This window comes from Podarcis bocagei, assembly GCF_964188305.1.
Source record: "Podarcis bocagei genome assembly, chromosome: 9".
In the NCBI taxonomy this organism is placed as follows: Eukaryota; Metazoa; Chordata; class Lepidosauria; order Squamata; family Lacertidae; genus Podarcis; species Podarcis bocagei.
In genome coordinates this window covers 27,214,006-27,237,839 of record NC_138134.1, presented here as the reverse complement: position 1 = coordinate 27,237,839, position 23,834 = coordinate 27,214,006, and the positions used below count along the sequence as shown (strand labels likewise).

The 23,834-nt window shown below is 42.4% G+C and overlaps 1 protein-coding gene across 1 annotated transcript in view; it reads right to left on the bottom strand.

Moving 5' to 3' along the window:
- The window catches only part of MTNR1A (melatonin receptor 1A), a 65,192-nt gene extending 41,725 nt beyond the window's left edge, over positions 1-23,467 (bottom strand). Inside the window, exon 1 of the mRNA XM_081209035.1 lies at positions 22,844-23,467. Coding sequence (XP_081065161.1) covers positions 22,844-23,027 — 184 coding nt within the window. The 5' untranslated portion in view covers positions 23,028-23,467. The remainder of the gene's footprint in view (positions 1-22,843) is intronic.
- Positions 23,468-23,834: the final 367 nt, after the last annotated feature.

Here is a 23,834-nt window from a genome sequence, read left to right as displayed (position 1 = left end):
GAGGTCCGTTCTTAACCTGAAACTGGTCTTAACCTGAAACACCACTTTAGCTAATGGGGCCTCCTGCTGCTGCCGTACCACCGGAGCATGATTTCTGTTCTCATCCTGAAGCGTCTGTAACCTGAAGCATCTGTAACTCAAGGTACCACTGTACTGTATTTTTCCATGTATAAGAGGCCCCCATGTATAAGATGCCCCCTATTTTGAGGGACTCCAAATTAAGAAAACACCCCTCAGCACTACCCGTGTATAAGGCGAGCCCCAATTTTAAACCTATTTTTGGGGTTTTTTAAAAAAACTAGTCTTATACACAGAAAAATACGGTAGATCCACATTTCAGGTCTCATGAACTTTAGATGTGTTGTCTTTGAAGTTCACTATTGACCTGCCATGCACCATGATGACGCCTTATGCTATCTGAGATGGGAAAGCAAAGGAATGCTAGTCACCCCGAAACTAAGGTCAAGCTAAATATGACATCATTCACACAATTGTCACTAAGCCAAAGTGAGAGACAAATGAACAAGCAGGTTGCAATTATTATATATTATTCACAGATCTAGAAGGGTGAGAATAAATTGCTTGAGACCGGAGGGGGCAAGTCAGGTGCCAATGGAACGCTAGTAATCTCTCACCATGGTTAAGAGATTGGTGGGGGTTCAGATTCACTGGCTCCATCTCTTCTGATTCAATATCTTTTTTCCTTTCTTGGCGTACTTGAATCATAATTTAGAACAGGGATCACCAACTTTTTTGGGTGAATGGGTACATCTGGGAATTTTAAGAAAGTGCCCTGAGCACCAGTCACAAAATGGCTGCCGAGCAAGCATGGCATATCACAAAATGGCTGCTGTATTTCAAAAGTTGTCCCAAACACTGGTTAAGGAAAGATCTCTTACGTCAATATTTTTTAGGTTAATACTAGTGAAGATGCCATGCTAAACCATGGTTTAAACCAACGAGAAGGGTGTTTGTTCAGAGAGAAGAGAAAAGAAGAGAAGAGAAGAGAAGAGAAGAGAAGAGAAGAGAAGAGAAGAGAAGAGAAGAGAGGATAGAGCCTGTGGCCTTCTTTTAACATCTTAACAAACATTATGTCTGCATTGTAAAAACACAGTACTGCTTAGCAAAGTAACTGGGGTATACAAATTCTTGAAGTGAGGGCAGTAGGTGTGGGAGAAGGGAAAAGGATAAAACAGGATTGAGAGAAGAATCTAAACATGTGCTAAGGAAAGCATATTAAAGAACTTCCACTCCCGCCCTTGTAGACTTAATTTATTATGATTCAAGCAAAGCTCTTATAAGACTAATTTTGCTTGCAGTCAAAGTATTCAGATTTGATAATCTTAAAAGTCAGACAGAGCCATTCATTTTTAAAGAAGCAGATTAATGAAAATCTCATACTCGAAAACAGAATACTATTAAAACATTTTATTTAATTATTTTTGTGCAGAAATATGTTTAGGTGCCAATAACAGAAAGGATGACATAGTTAGAATTGGCACACAAAAAATTCCTAGGAGGCGTGCTGCTACAAAATCACTACCCATTTGGTCTTTGTATCCATTAGTACCAACAATTTGGAAATGTAATCACATTATAAGTGGGTAGCTTGCAGCAATTATCTGAAACGCCTTATTCTTAACCATTACATTCCTAAAATGATCAACTTTGCTGTATCAGATTAATAGAATTGTAGGATTCCAAGAGTGTAACAGATATAATTCCAATGAAAATACTCCAGAGACGTTTTCTCTATAAAGATGTCAAGTGATTCAGAATGCACAACGGAATATACAATTACAGAAATAAAAATATATATTAAACTTTGAAAGGAGACACACATAACACAACATTGAAACAAAAAATGGATTTCCTGCCTGAATTAAGCTATTTGATCTTTGCAATTAACATCTATTTAATTTCTTTAAAACATAAACAAGAAGCCACGCTGCTCAATACTGATACCAGTGGGATGGAAACAGTCATAATAACCATTAATGAAACAAAAAGCAAGTTTCTACAACAGGCATAGGCAAACTCCAGCCCTCCAGAGGTTTTGGAACTACAATTCCCATCATCCCTAGCTAACAGGGCCAGTGGTCCGGGTGGGATGATGGGAATTGTAGTCTCAAAACATCTGGAGGGCCGGAGTTTGCCTATGCCTGTTCTAAAAGTATCAAGAAACAAAGGGAAGCTAAAACTAGTCGCTCATCAGAAAATCTGAAGTATCTAAGTGAACAAGTACATAGTCACTTGGCACTGAAATGAAAGCAAATTTGGTATCTGACATCCCTGTGGGGAGCATAGACTGGATCTATAGTTGGAGTCTATCTGTCTCAGTCAATTGAGTCAAGCAAGGAAAGGAAACTCTAGACCTCTTCTGGTTCTGGGAGACAGCAGGGAAGTGGAGTCTGTTGCAGCAGCAGGAGGAGACATTGTGACTCTTCACCAGCATGTCTCATCTCTGCCTCTTGGCCTCCCTCCTTCCACTCTCCTGCTTCAGCTTCTACATCTGATTCTGGAATCTCTGCCACCAACTCTCCCAGCACAATAAGCCCCGTTATCTCTTCAGCTTCCAATACCTCCTCTTTCCAGTCTTCTTCCTCTTCTCTCTCTGACCACTCATTGTTGTCCCACCACCATGCCCCTGGTTCTGAGCCTTCTTTCCCTGGTGATTCCCCAGCTGATTCTTCCCACCACTCCTCTGCTCCCAAACTGTCCCTGACAGGAGGCCACCATATTGCATCCTTGGCCCCTGGGCTTTCTTTCTCAGGAGCAACATTGGTGATCTCAATGCTTTGCTGCAATCTCAGTGCTGCAAATACTTAAGCATTATGAAGTGATCTGCAATACTTAAAGTTACTTTCAACAGTCCTTGCTGCCATGGCAGCAAAGCAGCAGTGGTGCAGGCACTCTCCTGGGGGCGACCTGTACCACAAAGGACTCAATCAGATACAACCTTTCAACACAAAGGCCAAGCTTTGTGGAGGTCTTGTTTTTGATGACACATTTGATTTCCAAATGGGTTATTTATAGAGCTGGTGAGAAGAAAACTAGCTGGCCAGGCTGGAGCTGCTGAAAGCTATGTGTTTGATGATGTGACTTCTTTCTTAAGAAATCTCTTTCTCATCTTGAACAGCATTGTTTAATGATGTGTGTCACAACTCCATCACTCAAATAAACATACTGTGAGAAAAAATCCACTCACAGGATTCTATCATAACTGTACATATTTGTGCATGTTACTTAATCCAGAATAGCTGCCTCTATTTTCCCACTCAACCATCAAACACAGACTCGTTTCACCCATAATTATGCATTATTCCCTTCTTAACTCTTTAATCCCTCTATGAGTACAACAGAGTCCTTAAAGATGTTATTAGTTAAATACTCAGCATTAAGGGATTTTGAGACTCATACTTTACATCTGGCTTTGGTTTATTCATTCAGGGCCTGATCTATTCAGGTAAACTTGTAAGAGATGTTGATGGCTATGCCATTTTTTTCATGCAAGTATGGGGAGAATAAACCAGCTTTTATTAACCCAAACTGGTAGAAACACCCTCGGCCATAATTTCATAAGTGAGCAGACCAGACACACAGACATTGTGTGTGTGTTTCTTTCTTTCAAATATACAGAGATAGTGTCTCTTGACTAGCAAGAAGCCCAGAGATGGATACTCTGATTCTTTCCTTTTGTTTTGCCTGGATTAGTAAAATTTGCAGGAGCTAACAGCTGGTCCCCTATGTCAGGTGTGAGGAACCTTGTCCCTCCAAATGTTACTGAATTACAACCCTGGAGGGCATGACCCATAGCCAGGAATGATAGGAGTTCTAGTTCAGCAGCATCTGGAGGGCCAAATGTTCCCCATCCCTGCCCTATGCTAGTGTTATCCCAAGCAAGGTTTAAGATCTCTTGAATCCAGCCACTGTCCCACCAACCCTTCCCTCCTGGCCCAGAACATGATTTGGGAAATGTCTTGTATCCACCTTTGTTGTCTCAAAGGGACTCTGTCCTCTCCCACTCATGGAATCCAGGCTTAGCCTGCAAAAATACCCTGCTGTATAAGGTGAAACAGCTACTTTAGGCTTTCTGTTAAGCAAGAAATTTTGTGCTTTCCCCCCCTTTTAAAATCAAGGTCTCATTTCTGTATCGTTCTGGCACAAGTCTTAAAAAATATACCTTAGCTGCAGCTGTGAGAAGATCCTGGAGCACTGAACACAGATTCTGTCCAACTCACTCGCCAAACTTCTGGTAAAGGTAAAGGGACCCCTGACCATTAGGTCCACTCGTGGCCGACTCTGGGGTTGCGGCGCTCATCTTGCTTTATTGGCCGAGGGAGCTGGCATACAGCTTCCAGGTCATGTGGCCAGCATGACTAAACTGCTTCTGGAGAACCAGAGCAGCGCACGGAAATGCCGTTTACCTTCCCGCTGGAGCGGTACCTATTTGTCTACTTGCACTTTGATGTGCTTTTGAACTGCTAGGTTGGCAGGAGCAGGGACCAAGCAACGGGAGCTCACCCCGTCATGGGGATTGAACTGCCGACCTTCTGATCGGCAAGTCCTAGGCTCTGTAGTTTAACCCACAGCACCACCCGCGTCCCACAAACTTCTGTTACCTCTCCTTAAAAGAATTATAATGTATTTGTGAAGCTCAGGATTAAATCTACCTGGAAATGGCTAGCAGACTTAAGGACTTGACTTCCTTATTCATCTGCAGTGGTTCAGAGCTAGCGAATAACTGAGCCTAGGGCCTGCCACTCCTGTGACAAGATGCCTCTTGGTTGGTTATTCAGTCAGGAATCAGGTTGAATACATGCTTGATCAGTCACAGCCAACTTTACCTGCAAAAATGCCCATAAAAATAAAAAGGACCAATAAACTAGTGAAATCTTGCCATTGGCAGTGATAATGAGGAATCAGCAACTTCAACTGATTTAAAAACTAGGAATATTCAGTCAGACAATTTCATCATTGCATCATTAAAACAGCCACACAGTGCTGAGGAAAATCCCCAGGCATGCGATCCTATGCTAACTGTACAAATAAATACCTGCTCATTTGTGACCTTATAACCCTTGATAGTTTCACCCTTGTCTTTTTAATATTCCAGTTACTTGAAACTGTGATGCCAATAAAGGTATTTGATTGATTGCATTGATTGATAGATACCTACTCATTTCACAGTTTTGTATCGTGACACTCTAACCCAGGTGTGAGGAAACTTTGTCCCTCCACAAACACAGACCATGGCCAGGGAAAATGGGAGTTCTGGTTCAGCAAGATCTGGGGCCTAAAAATTTCCCATACCTACTCTAATAGAGCTAACATTCGAATGAAGCTGACATGTCTTGCTAACAAAAAGGATGGTATTGATCAGCTAAACTGAACATCAGTGAACAAGAAAAAAAATATCTGTGCCAAGTCCTGAGGATGGCTGATTTATTTGGCAGTTATTCATTCTGAAATTAAAATAACTTCTAAGTCTGCAAGAAACAGGAGATTCCATACAATATACGTACCATTCCTATGCCTCTTCATAGCATACATTCTTCCATTCCTCAAGTGGAAGGAGTCTTCCCTCTGATAAAAGGCCTCATTCTCTTAGCATGACGACTCCTTCTGTCAATGGAAGACTCTTTCCATTGAAGAAAACCTCTTCCATTAGAGGAAGAAAATCTTCAGATCAAACCCACAGGCTCCCTTTTATTATCTTATTCATAGAAACCTTTCTGTTATTTTTCAGTGTCTTGGTACATGGTTCCTTAATTAAGAGACTCAGCTATGATTTGGGGAACCCTCGGTTCATATTTCAGCTCTACTGTGAACCCACAAGGGGGCCTTAAGCTATTCTGCTTCTCATTTGTAATATAGTGAAAATTATACTGACACATTGGGCTGCTGTAAGGATTATGCAAATCTAATGAATGTTCAGCATGCTTCACATACTAAAGCACATAGTACAGGCTTATTATTATTATTATTATTATTATTATTATTATTATTATTATTATCATTATTATTATTACTATTATTTAGTAGCAGCAACAACAGCAGCAGCAGAAAAAACATACAGACGCTGATTTGCCATTTGTAAGAATTAGATGAATTTTGTGTTCCCAAATTCCATTGTACAGTAATAATGATAAACTCTGAAGCTTCAATCACACCCTTCATTTTTCATACAGCATAGGAGCAATTGGATTTATCCAAAAGTTTTGAACAGCTCATTAACTTATTAAATGCATCTCCTCATTCTAAGAGTGTATGAATAAATTAACTATAATACTGTACCTAAACAAATCAGAATTAAAGCATGGCTTATTATATAACCATGTACTCCAGACAGAATACAGTGGTACCTCTAGTTATGAACTTAATTCGTTCTGCAGGTCCGTCCTTAACCTGAAACTGTTCTTAACTAGAGGTGTGCTCTTGCTAATGGGGCCTCTTGCTGCCGCTGTGCTGCCGGCACATGATTTCCACTCTCATCCTGGGGCAAAGTTCTCAACTCGAGGTAACTCTTCCAGGTTAGTGGAGTTTGTAACCTGAAGCGTTTGTAACCTAAGGCATTTGTAACTCGAGGTACCACTGTAGTTCTGAAAGTGCATAGATCAATCTATCTACCTCAAGCAAGCCTCAAAGGCAGATAGGAAAGACGGGAACACCTGCCTCAAATTCCCTATCCCCTCTATTGTACATTCCCACGCTGCTTCCTTTTCCAGTCATTGCAATATGATTGAGCACCTGTGTCACCACCATGACCACCCCCTTTTGAGTTGGTTGGTTTGACTGCCATGTTGAACAATGCAGACCACAACTGTCCTTCATAAACTTTTGCAATCTCCAAACCTTAAAGAATGTGGTAAACTTAGATTGCCCTTTTTTATTCCTTTATCTTCAACTTTTGACAGGACCGAGCATGGTCTTGGGATGAAAGTTTACGTATCCTTCGTTGCCACAAAAAACAACTGTGGCCACTCCTAGCTATTTGATTTTTTTGCAGTATTTTTTCCTGTTGGGTTTTGTACTTCACTTATTTGTCTTATATGTGAATAGCCTATGGCCTAAGCATTAATAAACTACATCTACACATATCTTTTCCATAATGTGGAACTATATCCATGGATTTCCTTCATCACATACACACTCTTGTGCCGATGCCATCGGGACCACTGATAGCAACATGGGAAGTTCTCACACAATCTGCTTACCAAGGTAAAATACCTACACGACAAATACATTCTGTAAAATGGGCCACAGTGACTGTGGAGACAGGAGATGGAGACAGATGTACATTTTAGCACATAGCTACACCTGATGTGTGGTAAAATCCCCCTTGTCCCTTGACAGAAGACTACAAAAGAACAAGCTGCCCCAAGCCCTTCATCACAGGCCCTTTGGCCAACGTTTATGAGCTCATCATTAAGTGTCTTCTTGACTTAGAGATTTATCATAACAAACTGCACATGCAGAGCAATTACCTCACGAGAGACACATAATTCAAGAAACTATGAGCACAGCTAGAGCGGGAAAATCCATTTCCAAGTAACTTTGCTTCTAGTTAAACGAGGACGGGTCAAAGAGAAAGAGTCATGTCACAATGATTTCTACCTTTGAAAATATTGTCTTTAATATCTGATGTTGCATCAGTGGCATCTGTAATACATTTTCATACATTTCAAGCACTTCAAACTAAATTTTATGCCCAAGATAAACTTTTGGTCTCTGAGTTGTTAAAAATGATTTCAAGCATTTGAAAACAAGTTAAGTGGATACTACTCTGGAATGGGAAAAACCACCGCCACCAACTGACAGATAAGAGAGTTAAAGGAACTTTGCTAATCAAATTTTGAAACCCTTATTGATTCTAATGTCATTCAGGGCCTGGAAATACACACAACATTTCTTTAATGAGAAGGTCATATGAACTGCGACATTTTAAAAAAATAAAAGTTTACAATGGTGTGAGGGATACAAATATTTTGAACTGAAGGGTGAAGAATTCAAAAAGTGTGTTACTCAACTAGGTGAGCACCAGTAGCAGATGGTGGGATAGGGTGGCAGAGTTTACCTGACCTCCCGACAGCTGAATCACTGCTACATAGTGGGAGGGGTGAGGCAGCAAGGAGGTTGGTACAGGGCAAACACACTGGTGGAGTCAAGCTGGCACTCCTGCCAATATGATTGCACTGCACTGATTTCCCTACCACCTTGTCATCTCCCTCTTGATAAACGGCAGTCACTCAGCTGCCAGAAGGTAAGGTAACTGTTGCCACCCCACCATGTCACCCACTGGTGGTGAGCACTCTGTTTGAACTGTTGCTAGCAGAACAGAGGCAGCCACAAGCTACTCTGAGCAAGTTCCCACCTTGAATCTGTTCACGACCCAAATACAAAATAAAATGTGTTTCACCCTTGCCCCCTGAGTCATTTAGTAGGTTGGGAAATAGTAAACAAAGAGATTGCTGTTCTTCTACAAGGCTTAAAGACCACTTACTAGCATATGGCACAGTGGGGCTACAAAAACAGGGACTGATAAAATGAAAGAAAGAAAGAAAGAATGAATAAAATAATTTATTACTTATACCCTTCCCATCTGGCTGGGTCTCCCCAGCCACTCTGGGCGGCTTCCAACAGAATATTAAAATACGTGAAAACATCAAGCATTGAAAACTTCCCTAAACAACAAAACATGGAAAAGAAAAGCAGAAAGGGCCACCTGTGAGGGTAACATAAATGCAGATAAAAAGTAGGAAAGAGATCAAGGGCATGATTCACTGCAGGCTAATTGTGATTAACTCCTATTGAAAGCAAAGGAGTGAAACATCATTCCTACTAAGGTCTATTGATTGCAACAGACTCAAATGACAACTAGACTTTGTTGATTGTACTCACTTGTGCAAAGTGTAACTCTCAAAAGTTTTTTTTAAAAAGGTTAACAAAAATTATGTTAACACTGAAAAGTAAAAATGTTTACAAATGTTTACATTCATAGAGAGAAGCATCACAATATAGGCATTAAAATGTCCCCCCACAAATCCAAATGCATATCTCACTTTATTGCCAAACGGCTTGGATGTGACTTACAATGAAGCTTAAACAAACCCTAACAAAAATACAAAGATAAAAACCATAGAATAGAAGGCAGCTAATAAAAATGATAGAATCAGCACATGTAGATCCCAATTAAATGACAGCTGAGCAGCAGAAAGCTCATGAAAAGGGCACCCCATACTGTTTAAATGTATTTACAAAGATACAATATAACAGGACTGATTTTGCCTGGTGCCTCAAAGACAGCACCAAAAGAAACATCTGCCCAGGGAGGAAGCTCTATAGCTAGTGCCACCAAGAAAAAGACCCCGTCTCTGGAAGCCACCCTGAAGGTGGTTAAGGTGGCCATGTGTCCTACTTTACAGACAACGGTCCTTTATTTGAAGAGCTATCAAAGGACTATCTTCTACTGGCTCTTCAAATAGAGAAATGTTCTCTTTTCGGGACATAACCCTACTGCCTTCAGAGAGTCCTCTACCATCTAACTTAAAGATGAAGAACCATAGAATACCAACTTTGAAACTGACCATCACTCCTCTGGGCAGCAGACTGAGCAGGCACATAGGTTATACGATTGCAGCCCATGATTGTGAAATTTATTGCATTCTGATGTATATTATAGTAATTATTTTAGCATATGCACATTTTATGCAATTCTGTCTTTTTTCATCCACTTTTGTGGAGATACATTTCTTCTGTTTCTGGTGATGCATCTACAGCTACTCTATAAGGCAGAGACACTCAGAGGGAGGCCTCTGCTGTACTTGGAGAATTAATATATCAGATAGCATGTGTTGAGCCCCCCAGTGATACATTCCTCAAAGCTGTTTTGCTAACATCCCCCTCCAGGAGACTTTGAAAGGTCTCCAGAAACTTTAAAGAGGAAGGTCTTCATTTCCATGTGGCTCAAGTGACCCAAAACACAAGCCTAACTATGTCTACTCAGAAGGAAGTCCCAATGAGTTCAATAGGGTTTGTTCCCAGCTAATTGAGCATAGGATTGAGGCCAGTGGGTCATGTTCATTCACTTCAACGGGTGTACTTAGTTGAAAACCACCCAAAGGTTGCAATCGTATACACACTTACTTTTACAGACTGCAAGCAGAAGGACAGAATGTTAATGACAAATGCATACATAGGAACAAGAGGTTGCTTTTTTAAAAGATCAGAAAAATATATCACTAGCTTGTGTGCTTGTGTGTGAAATAACACAGAGGATTTAGTGTAAAGCACTTGGAAGTAAAATATTAAATTTGATATGTCAGTCAGTACCAACACTCAATTGAAACCATTAAGGGGGAGGATGAGCAACCCTGCCAAAAACAAAAATTATTGGGTTTTTTACAAGTGGAAAATTGCATTCTAGCAATACACAATGTGCAGTTGGGGAGTTGCAACAAAACACTGCACTATATCCTTGTTGTGCGTGTACATTATTTGGGCCTGTAGCTGACAGCAAGGGCAGTCAGGAAGAGAGAGGGGCACTGGATTCCCTGCTCCAACTTGAGCCTTGCAAAAAAAAAATATGTTTAAAGTTTATTCAATTAATTAATCAATCAAATTTATACCTCACCCTTCCAAAAATATTTTTGAACATTTTAAAAGAGTGAAAGTCATCTGAACTAGTTTCAGTGATTGGGCTTCAGAAAAGGTCTGCAAAAAAAGTTTAAGTAGTCCTCTTGTTTGAAATATTCACAGTTGACTACATTGAGAGGACTACCTATAAGCTGCCCTCTTTTAGCCCAACCTGAAATGTAGCAGATGAGAGCAATGGATAACATGGCAGCATTGTTGGTATTCTGTCTGCTTTCAATTGAACCCCAAACCTATAATACCTCTAGGAAGCACTGCAGGGTTGCAAAATGCCTACAGCAGTAATGGAGAACTCCCAACTCCCCTTAGCTCCAGACTAGCTAGCATGGCCAAAGAAGAAGAAGAAGAGTTTGGATTTGATATCCCGCCTTTCACTCCCTTTAAGGAGTCTCAAAGCGGCTAACATTCTCCTTTCCCTTCCTCCCCCACAACAAATACTCTGTGAGGTGAGTGGGGCTGAGAGACTTCAAAGAAGTGTGACTGGCCCAAGGTCACCCAGCAGCTGCATGTGGAGGGATCAGGGATGATGGGAGCTGTAATCCAAAAACATCAGAAAGACCACAGGTTCCCCACCCCTGACTTAGTCTGCTACTGTAGGGCTGTCAAAAGCAACTATTTTCCAGGAGTGTTTCCTTCCATCCTGCAATTGAGGGACAATGAAGTACATCTAGCTTGGATTTTACCTGAGCAGTAACTACCTGTCCCCCTGTCCTCAGTCTCTCAACATTCCATGCTACTAAGCAATTTAATTCACTTTGGGGGTTTCCTCCACTTATTAGTTTTTTATTAGTTTTGAGCATACCATGGGATTAACCATCCTCTTCTGTGTGGTTGGCACAGTTCTGGCTGAACAGGTGTAGGCACATGAAGATTTGAATTGGTACTAGAAGAAATGATGCTCGCATCAAGCAAAATCTAATAAAAGCCAAAGTACTGCCCAACAAACATATGTGTATTACTGTCCTTCCACTGGCAGGCTAAGACCTTCTTATTCAGACAGGTCTTCAAAAATTTAGGTTCAGGGGATGCTAATCACACGGCTGCAGTCAGGGAAAATTACTGGTCTTAAAGGTGTTCTGATATAATTCTTGTTTTTATTACTGTGCATTTCATAATGTTGTTTTCAAATGTTGTAAGCCCCCTTGAATCCCAGCTTGGGAGAAAGGCGGGAATGGAATATTTCAAATTAATAAACAAAATGCCATGGTTAATATTGTCCAGTGGAAAGAGAAATGGATAATAGTAAAGAGCTAAAGGACTTCGGAAGCACTGAGCATCAAAGAAAGAGATCATGAAGTGACAGCTGGGGAAGGAAGGAAGAATGGTTGGCTCCCTTTGATGGCAACAATTTCATCTAACCTTCGGTTCAGAAACAAAGAAACGTAAGGAAGTGCAGCCTAATTTCATGCACATCTTATGCTACATTTAACCGCTTGTGCGTTGGGAGCTTTTTATAGAGTACAAGACTTTGAGTTTCAGAATTGAATAGCAGGCACACTTTATAAATTATATCTGCCTTTTTATGTATGCGCCTCCCTGCACGTTCCAGTCATCATCTGGGGCCATGCTGAAAATCTGCCAATCTTGTCAAAAGGTACAGCATTTTCTGGTGTGGGATGCCATGCCAAGTAGTGCAACCGACCCACAAATATGGAGGTGTGAAGCAGGTACCTCAGGCAGCAGAAACGCAAGAGGTGGCATCCAACATTTCCACCACCAGTGGAGAAGCTATGCTTTGCCGCTGCTCTCCTGCCATCCCTAGGGGTGGAGAGAGGCTGGCAAAAAAGCTCTGCAGAATGTCTCCCCTCTTGCAGAGTCAGCAAGAGAGGAGGTGTTCCACCACCCAGCTTTGCCCCCCCCACCCCCCCACCCAGCAGTGATGCTTTCCAAGGGTTTTGCCTTGAGAGGAAGTCCTTGTGGTGCCTCATGCTGCCCCCATCAAGGGCATTTTATATCAGGTGCAAAAATGTCTCAGGCCACCCTTGTCAAGAAAGGTCCATCGGGCCTCATAATTCTAATGCTTCTGGTGGTTGTTGGAATTCCTCGACTCTTCAGTTCTGTCATTTTTGTGCTACTGAAGCTTGTCAAACAGGTTTGATAACTTATTAAATTTCAAAGCATATCCATGCGTTAGTGGGATTACAATTGTTCTGTTTTTATTACTATTTGTTAGCCACCTTGAGTCTTTCTTGGAAAAACATGTAGAATAGAAACTTGTAAAAATAAATAAAAAATTATTATTCTCGGTTTTGTCTACCCGCAGACAAAATTCAACCTCTCAGAGCGTCAACCCACCCCCTTGGAAACATACACAATGTTCTTACCATTTATGCTACTGGGTGTTAGGCAAGTTTGAAACACAAATGCTCATTGCCATCCACTGTTCATTTGCTTCTCTTCAGATCCTGAGTCCGTGTGTTGGGAGTTGGTGCTCTACAAGTAAAATGGTGTTTCTGATGATCCAGGTGTTTCTTGAATCCTCCATTTTTGTTGAGGATCTCCAGAAGCAGTTCAAAAGGCACCTGTAATGACAAGGATGTACTTACTCCAAAATGCAAGTCAACAATAGCAAAAAATAATAAATAAATCTGTTTCTTATGAAAAATAAGACATATTATATATAAGACTAGAAACAGAATTCAATTTGTACTCATAGACCATCAAGAACAATGAGGTTGAAAGTGGCAGCTTGTGGTTTTTCCTTTCAATAGCATTTCAACTCTGCACCTAGCATTGGTCTTTCAACAAATACCTATGCAGAGGAATTATGCTGATATTCAAAATATCACACATATTTTAAAAAGAAAAAGAGAAAGAGAAACCCAGGTCCAATTCTACAAGCCCAGAAAATCAAGAGGCTTGTCTTCAATTTTAAGATCAGGATATTAATGTAGACTTGCATATACTTAGAATCATAGAGCTGGAAGGAACCACAGGTGCCCGTGCAGTGAAGAAATCTTTTGCCCAATGTGGCGCTCAAACCCATGACTCTGAAACTAAGGATCTCATGCTCTATCGCTTGAGCTATCCATCATGGGCTTCTTATTACATCTTTAAACAGTTCATTAGAATAAACTGAAAGCCAAGCTCCACAATCAACAGAATCACATAGTGCACCTCTTAAGACTATCCTTCTGTTGGAGATGGAAGATTGAAGACTCAAATGCCCTCCCATGTTAACGAAAAAGGAGATAAAAGCATATTAGATAGGAGAACATTCAATTATGCAATCTCCTTCCTGAAAAATGTCCCATCCAGCAAAGTTGTCTTGCAGGGATGAAGAATATGTGGTCTTCCCAGGGTTGGAGTCCCAACTTGCATCAGCCCCAAGCAGCATGGCCAATGGTCATTGAAGGTGAGAGCTTCAATATATTTGGATATATTTGGAAGTTCCCAGAGTCCCCAGCCCTGCTGTATTACATGATCCTGCTGATCTTATAGTTTGGGTACACTTTGCCTGATTCTGTTGTAAACAAAGGCCCAAAGGTAAGCCATGCAAACTGAGGGTAGGCCTTGAGAATTTCTTCCACTTTCCAGCATGAATTTCTCCCATTCCTCTGTCAGCCTTAACTACGTTTAGCACTGCATCTAATGCTGCCCTTAGAAATCACAGCCAAGAAATCATAGCCAATCCTCAAAAGAAGAAGGAAGGAACCCTGGTTTGAATTACCCATGGTTAGTAATGGTGCAGATACAATGCTAAACCATGGTTAAGGTGGTTGAGGGAAGTGAAGATGGGGGGGGGACTTGCACAGAGAGGTTAATCAGCCATATACTTACAAGGGAACCTTAAAGTGATGCCCATTCAAAAGAACATGGAGTTATAGGCTACAAAGTTGGGCCAATTGACATTCCAAATGACAATAGTTAAGGAGAAGGTTTAAAGCAATCAGCGTTGTGTAACTGGGCTGCTGTGTCTCAATCAAAATGTGCAAGGGAACTGGGAACTGAGAGTGGGACAAACCTATTTTGGGTTGCTTTGTGCTTTATATCAAGAGTGTGCAAAAAGAATGAGCTCGGTCCCTCCAAACTTAAAAAAAAAACCAACCCAACAACCCAACATTAAATTGACATATTTCAAATAAATATATTTTCTTTTTTCTGACTGAGCCTGGAATAAACCTTTTTGCTGTATGTCAAAGCTTTTCTGTGAATGGGTTTAAAGCATGCGTTCTCATTATGGAAGGATTCTAGTGTGACAAAAATTAATCTGGATATTATATAAAAAGAGGGATTTCCCCAATCTTGTGTGTACTGTGGATGAGTGTTTGTTTTTGTATTTAGCAACAGCAGATTACAGCAGCCCAGTGCCACCCCCAGCCTCTGCCAAATGGGAGCAACAGGAAAAAGACACAAGATATTGCAAAAGAAGGCATTATGACTAAAAGCAGCAAGTCCATTCACTGTAATAAAATGCCAAATGACTGACCCCTGTTCACCGAAACAAGGGTATTTTGGGTGTGCAAGGTGTGCAGGTCTAGTCACTAATAGTTCAAATATTTTTTAAAATAGTAATAATAATTGAATAATCATTCTATAGAATGTGGTGTACATTTGCTCTATTCCTTTGTTCTTGAGGTTTTGCTTACTTTGCATGAATGACAATGAAGGCATAAGGATATTAATATTCAGAGGAGAATATGAACAGTGTTTAAGCATATCTGACATCATTCCTGTTTTCTGGAACCTGCAGTCCTATACAGGCTTACCTGGGAGCAAAAGTCACAGAACGCAGTGAGACTTACTTCCAAGTAGGCCTGCATAGGAGTGTACTGACAGACATCGTACATGTCTGCACATGCAGGTACATGGGATAATACTCCTTAATGGGCGTATAACACATGACCCGCCAGGGTGAACACATCTTCACAGGCCATACTAGAGCCCACTTTCCCTCCACAGCCTGAAAGTGAGACTCCTCCCTCAATTCTGCAATTCCAGGATGTTGGCAAAGACTTCTTAGCCCTCCACTGAGATAGCTCAGTCAGCAGATCACGAGACACTTAATCTCCGGGTTGTGGGTTTGACCCCCATGTTGGGCTAAATATACCTGCATTGCTGGGGTTATGGACTTAGATTAGGCTTCCTCAAACTCGGCCGTCCAGATGTTTTGAGACTACAATTCCCATCATCCCTGACCACTGGCCCTGCTAGCTAGGGATCTTGGGAGCTGTAGGCCAAAAACATCTGGAGGGCCGAGTTTGAGGAAGCCTGACTTAGATGATCCTTGTGGTCCTTTCCAACCCTACAATTCTATGATTCAGGCCACCACACATTGTTAGGCCAGCTGTTAAGGTTGATGTGCCACAAGCTGTGCACACTTGCCCTAGCTTTTTTTCATTTGCTCTTTTCTTTTTCTCAACTCCAGGAATCTGATTTTAACCTATCAGCCTGATATCTGCATAGTAGTGAATCTCCATAATAGAGTGAATGCCAAATCAAAAGAAGCAAAGATGAAGCTAGCATGTGCTGAATTGTGGTTTCTTCCCTCCAACTGGCAGACAATCTGAAAGTCATTCCCATTGTCCCCTTTTCTGGCAGGGAAGAAAGGAGGGACTATCACATGCACAGGATTACGTCACTGCTAGTTAGAAACATTGGAAGTTGCCTTATATCACTGGTCCATCTCACTCATTATTGCCTGCACCACTGGTCTTCAGCCACCATAGAAATGTATGGTGAAAATGGAGAATTTGGGTCCCCAAATGCATATTTGAGTTAAAGGTGGGTCCCAGGTCAGAAAGCCTTAAAGATACTGGATCTACACTGACTTGCAGTAGCTCTCCAAGGTTTCAGGCAGGGCATATTTCCCCCATAATAGAGTTACTAGGGATTGAACAAGAGACATTCTGCAAGCAAAGCAGAGTCTCTACTGAGCTACACAGACCACCCTATTGTTCTTTAACCACTCCCGTGACCTGGATCTGCCCAAGCAAACAGTTCCCAGATGCATTCTGGGAGGAAGCAGCCATGTCTGGGTGTTAAGTCTGTGTTTACCACAGAAAGATTACACAAAGGTTTGCAGACTTCTCAGGGCTTAGTTGCACACAAGGCAATATCCTACATTAAAATTGTTTCTGTGTAGCAAACACGCAAACACACACACACACACTGTGGCAAATGCACAAGTCTATTTCACCATGTTTGGTAGTACATCCCTGCTTAGAGAAACAGGCAAATATTCAGTTGACTAAATATATGTCATTTATACATAGCTTTTCTATATTAAAGTATTTCATGCGTGAAGTGAAACAGACCTGTGCTTTGCATGTGGTGTAGTATTCAGTTTTTCTGTGATGCTGACAGAAGTCCAAGACCCGCTCAGCAGGGGAGTTGGGGTGGGGCGTTGGAATGCAGCAGCTTAGCTTACTGTATTTCTAAATAAATTCTAAATAAATACACTATGATCTAAACAAGGGGAGGGTCACAAGACCACAAGGTTCGTAGTCTAAAGTTACCTGACTTGCGCCACTAATTTCCTTGATTACCATGAGCTACTGTGTAAGCTCACAAGCCACAGGGAAGGAAAAGCTCATGGAGCTGCAGAAAGGCCAGTATGGTAGTCCAACACTTGCAGGTCACTCTGATCTGAAGATGGTGGCCCATGTAGGACATAAGTACATTCTGCAGTGCAACCAATCACTTTCATGGGCAGTAAGGCTGTATAATAAAAAGACTGAGCATCAACTAACTGTGATAACTTCACACATGTGTCAGGATACACCCAGAACTCTATACATGGAACTCCAAGAGTGGAATCTCTCTCACACACACACACACTCACTCACTCTCTCTCTCTCACACACACACACTTGAAAAAATATATTTTTCACTTTCTTATTACTGATTATAATTTCACATGGCTGGCCAGGCCTCAGATTGTTTCATGAGATAGTTCATACCCCAAACAAGGGTTGGCTAACTGCAAGTTCTTTCTCTGGTGTTGGGCTAAGGATAGGTAGAGAAAGAATGGGAAGACACTTTCAAGAACACTAACATGGTTGAAAGTTTTTCCCATCCCTCCTTTCCTTCAACTAGCATTGCCCAAATGATTAACAGTAATTGTGAAACAAAAATTAGCCATTGAATTCAAAAGAAATGTTCCATTCTGGCATAACAGGAAAGTGTTGCGTTCTTTGGGGTTATGTCATTTTGCAAATATGCTCGATAAAGAGAAGCTAACCACAGATACCCATGGATCAATAATGGTAAATCAATTGAAGACTTCTAGGCTCAGTTTTGTTCACACATCAAAATCCTTATGCCTTCTATGTATCCTCTGCAAGTTTTAGAAAGGTTACAATCCAGCAGACATGGAGGGGGGGGGGATGAGTTCTTCAACCTGGTAAATCAGATCAAATTGGAAGCCCATGTACCCACAAAACCCTTCCTATCCCATACATGTAAACGGAGGCAGCAGATCTTGTGTGTGTGCGTGCGCACTTGCGTACGCGCAAATCTGCTTGTCCCCATTTGAAATGAAGGGGGCAACCCATACATGCAAGACCTCACTGAACACATCAATAACAGGGTTCTAGTGTAAGCAACTACAGCGTGGAGAGCACTTGCAAGCAAAAGGGACTGGACTTTTCTCCTGGGTTCTGTTAAATCCCAAAAAAAAGATCAGATGAAACTTATTGACAGTCAAGTACATTAAATAAAAGAGGATCCTACCAGTAGCATCATCAGCTCCTTTGTCTAGAAGAGCATCTACTGAAGCCATGCCTGTGACTATGAAGGAGCTCTTTGTATCAAGAGGCGCCTCGCTTGCTGGGACATAGCTTCTTAGGAATACTGACTCCTCTGTTTGAGCACATTTTGGCACTTACTAATGTTCTGACTGCTGGGCAGGAGAGACCAATTCTTGTCAAGGTGTTTTTACGGCCTTTCTACTGTGCATAGTCCTGTCTGTCTCTCTGTTTTATTAATCCAAAGTCAATAAAAGAAGTCCAGATATCCACTGTGACGTTTTCTTCAACCATTTTGCAATGAGATAGAAACAACAGAGACACAAAAGGATCCCCCACTGACCACTACCATCTCCAAGTTGTCTTAATTTGTGTTTCCTTGGCAGAGGAGCAAAAGCAATCTTCATTGAGTTACATTTTCTTCAAGAGGCATCTTCTGTTCCTCCCTCACCTGATCCATGTGGGCCAGTCCAGCCAATGTCCAGTTTTTCACAACAGTAATGCCAGGTTAATATACAAAGTTCCATTTTGACTCTGCAAATAGTTGCATTTTCCTTGTTGTTAGCAAATAAAAATAAAAGGATAGATGTATGTTGTATATAATAAAATTATGATTATTCAAAGCATTAAGTAGCACCAACAGAACCAAATGAAAATCCTTGCTCATACACCCACAAAATGATAATATACTCTTCAGCTGGTGTGCAATTTCACTAACATTGGTAATCCTAACTTGCTTTCCTGTTAATAGTGTGTATTATCTTTTAATAGTGTGTAAAGTTGCACAGATATGCACATGTGTGACTGAAGACTTCAAAATCACAGAGTTTATAACAGTTACAGCCTAATACTATATTTCAGAATGTGACAGCAAATCTCCCACATTATAGGAATAGCTTATTTATTTAACAAAATGTATATACCACTTGATTGTAACAAAAATTCTAAGCCGTTTGGTGGATATTTGCTTTTAAATACTTCCCTCTTTTCAATAATCTACAAACCAAAAGTGTCTTAATAAAAGGGAACATCTTTATTCTTTCAGAAAGCTTAATTAATTGAAAGCCTTTTAAATGTCATTTTACTGGAACTTACATAAAAAGTTAAAATTGCTATATTAGAGCAGAGGAAGACAGACCTGTTCTACTTATTAAGTTAATTATGGTTGTCACTTTCCCAAGACCTACTAAACTGTGGTTGAAGATCCCAAGAATTTTGTATCTCACAGTTGTGTACTATTACATTTTGCAATATTGCAATATTTGCAATATTGCAAAAGAAAAGAAAAAAGAAACACGATGCTATCGAGCAAGTAGACATGGGTGTGATTGTCATTGGTGAGAGCAACATGTCTCTTAAAATGGGGGAGCTGTTCCTCAAACAGTGGTAGCTTTTTCTAGGAAAGCCTGAAGTCCAATTGACCATCTCCCAGCCATGACACCCCACTCCTGACCCCACAGGTTCCAGCATTTAATTAGAACAAATATATATGGGTATTTTCACACAAGACACTCAAGAGCACTCAAGTTTCCCTTGTAATCTCTGTGTCACACCAGGATGCTGGTTCACACATTAGGCAGAGTGGCCTTGCCCACTGGGTCAAAGGCAAAAGATTGATACGATCTGCTGGCTAAAAGGAGTTAACAGAGCAGCAGTCAATCACATTTCCCAGACAGGAGTTTCCCAAAGAGTACACATGCCTGTGTTAGATGTAGATATAAATCATCTTAATTTGAAAAGCATAATGTGTGAAGTGGTCCTGACTTGAAAATGAGGGAGAGAATACTATTGTACATTCCAGCCCTTGCAACTTTTGCAATTGCATTAGAGGAAGCAGCAGGAATTAACCTCTTGGGTCAAACCACCCTGTGTCCAGATGAGCTCTCTATAAGTTGAGGCAAACTTCCTTGCCACAACATAATCAAGACTATTTCAGTTCAAGGAAAGAACACCCAAGGAACCATGATACTTAAATATCATTCTATAAACTGAGCCATGCCATTGGGCCATCTAGCCCACTATGATCTTCTATTGAATCACAATCAGGGGAGCTCATCCGTCAGATAATTTGACTAGCTCCACCACTCATTTATGGCCCTCCCACTTAGGAGAAGCTTGATTTGGTGAGTTTAGAGAAAAACTCAACAAGACATTAGAAGCAGCAAATGATTGAACCCTGTGACCATTTGTGTATGTGCCCATCAATTTCATACAAGAGTATTTCATATGTCACCTGCCTTAGAATAAAAGAACATTCATTTAGGAAGTAATGTGCAAGATATACATAAATTGCCATGCATAATGATCCCATAGGTTTAATGTTTCCCACATTCACATACGGTTTGCATGCCCTGAGAAGCTGCAGCCAACCATGGTTTCTCGATATGCATATACACACTTAGTGTGGGATGCACAGACTGCATTGTCCCACATAAGAATCCATACATGGTTCATGTGTTATTTGCAACATGGAAGTGTTTTCCATGTAGAAAATAACGTAATGTATGCAGCAACCCCAATGAAATCTAAAATTAATGTTCAAACGCTGAGAAAGGCAAACACTTTTGTTGTTGTTTCTTATTTCATATATGTAATACAACACAATGTTTATAATCCCTCATGTACATCAACTTCCAAGTGCAGAAATCCTCTAACTTTAATGAACAGCTCCAGCAGATCTCAAAGGGACAACACTTTTAATGCCATGGGTTACTATATCCAGACTTAGTTATGATTAGAATAGACTCACAGAAATCTAAGCATGATTATGTCTCAATCCAACTTTATATATTCTCCTTTATTCAACCAACAAAATTCTGGCTATATCATAATTAAAAGAACATATATGTGCAGGGGGGATTATAAATAAAACCCTTTATTATTTTCACGGCAAAAAGTGCCCACAAACTCATTCAGTAACCATTTAAGTTAGAATTATTCTAGAAGACCAGAGAGTCCTGAAAATCGCTCTATGGCCATCACAAAAACTTCAGGCAAATAGGAGAGCTTTGCAAAGTTGCCCTCAGGATCTAATTATCTTGTCTTACCAGATTTCAAAAACAGCACAAGCACTCCGAAAGGAAGGTCTCCGGGTACTACCGTCCAACAAAATCCTGCCATTCCATTAAAGACTACAAACCAGTGCTTTGCAATATTGGAAAGGTGGGTGGAGAAATGTGGAAGCAAATTTTCTGCTCGGTCTGCTGACGCAAATCCTTGCACGTGTTTCGCCTCTCTGTGGGTTGTTTCCCCCCTCCCTCAATGAAAGTTTAAAAGCGGGCTAGAGTGCATAGATTTAGTATATGTGCACACCAGCTGGTCTGACATGATAAAGCAGAATGACTCTGAAGGAGAATTTCCCTGTCTGTCTAACCAATAATCCATAAACTAAAACAGATTTGTTCAAGAGACCATCACTGATCTTCTCCTGCCCCCCCCCCCCCGCGCCTAAAATCTGTGTAGCTATCAGATGGTTTCAGTCGTTAAACGGAGTAAATAACAAGTGGATAGAGGGCAAAATGAGCTTATCACCACTGAGTTTACCTCAGCACCAGCTTTACGTTCCTCGAGTTTGCAGAGTTATCTCACAACCATCACGCCTTCATTCTGCACAAATACTTTCAATACAGATCTATTTAAAAGCATCTACCAAAGAAAAACAATAACGTAGACTCCATCACTAAGGACAACATAAGTATTCCCCCCACCCCATCTCGGGCATCGTTGGGGGGGTAACAATTCTTGTCTTGTCCTATGCTAGATCATATATTGAGCCGGAACTTTAAATAGCAGCTGGGGTTGTGGTGTGTTATTTTTTGTGTGGCTGTCACTAAAAATACACGCTGCCTCTTGATCACTGATCTGAGGTGAAACCATCACATGCACCGCTTTCGGCATCTGTCACAAGCGGGAATTGTTGCCTTGCAATGAACCGGGGAGCAGCGGGGGTCACTCTTTAAGGGATGCAAAGCCGCGTCAAAGTTCTAAGGCGCATCGCCGAGGAAAGGAGGAGCCGGGAGGATGGGCAAAAGAGGTAAGGCAATCTCGTTTTCCCCCCACTACAATCGCGCGCCCATTCTGATATAATCTCCCGGCAAGGATAGCTTCGTGCTCTCGCTCGCTCACTGCCTTTGCCCGACAGCGCTGCTTTCCCAGAATGCCCCTCGCCGCCTGCCCCGCACTATTCGATTGAGCCTGGCAAGCAAAGCGCACGCACGGCTCCTCCTGGCGCGCCGGAGAAACTCGCCGTTCCAATCACAGCAAACGAAGGAAGGGGGGGGGTCGTGCATCAACGCGCCCCCCCCAAAGCATACACCAAGAAAGGAGGGCTTTGCCATTCTTGCCCGCTTTGCCCCCTCCCCTTTCCGCTCCAGCACAGCCCCCTCCCCAACTGCTGCTCGTAGGCACGTCCGAGGCGATTCTCCTGGTCTTCCTTCCTTCCCTCTTTTTTCCTGGCTTCTGTCCTCCTCCTGGCCACCCCGCCTTCGCCTCCCGATTCTCACCCGCGTTCCTCAGCTTCTTGTTCCTGTACACGGACAGGATCACCAGCAAGTTGCCCAGGATATCTACCACGATGGTGAAGATGAGGATGGCGGCCAAGGTGGAAGCCACCCAGGGGGGCCTGTCCAAGGTGAGCCCGTCCCGCGGCGGGGAAGAGCCGTTCAGCGCGCTCCCATTGCCTCGCATGCTGCCCGGAGGGAGCCGCGCACGTCCCGGGGGCTGCGAAGTTTGGGGAGGGAAGGTGTGATGCGGGGCAGGACGGGGAGCCCGCCGCCAGCGAGCGTCACCTTGGCTGTGCCCTAGCCGGCATGAGAGAGGGGCTGCCTGGAGGGGGGGCACAGGGGAGGCAGCAGGATGCTAAAGCGCCTCCTTCCCCCCCATGGACTCCGCCGCGATGCCAAGCGGCCAGCCCGCCGCTGCTGCCGTCGATCCTCTCCTCTCCCGAGCTCCTGCCATCGTCTCTTTGCCCGGACGGGGAAGTTTCGCCCAAGTGTGCATTTGCCACGGCGAGTTACTTTTATAGCATCCCCCGCTTCCTCCTCCTCCTCCACCTCCTCCTCCTCCTTTACTCTCCGCGCGGATCGCCCGCCCCGTCGCCGCTGCTGCAGCTGCAGCCGCCATCCACATAGCCAGCCCCCCTCCCCAAACAGCGGCACCCCCCCCCCTCCGCGCCGCCACCACTGTTGCCTCCAGGTGACATCTAGCGTTGGCGCCTGGCCTCCCCCTCCCCGGACACGTGCGCTACGAGGGGATTCCAGCTGCCGCCGAAGCGGGCGACGTAGCCACAGCTCCTCCAGCAGGCGCTCGCCGGAACTGGCGCCTCCATTCATGGCAGAGTTGTAAAGCTGGAACGTTGGGGAGGAGGGAGGGTGAGCGCGCGCGTGCCTCCAGCGCAGCCCCATTCATTCTTTCCCCGCTTTCCCCATTCATTCATGCATTCGCGCGTCCGCTCATTCATTCTTTCGCTCATTCAGAAAGCCAGCCAGGTTCATT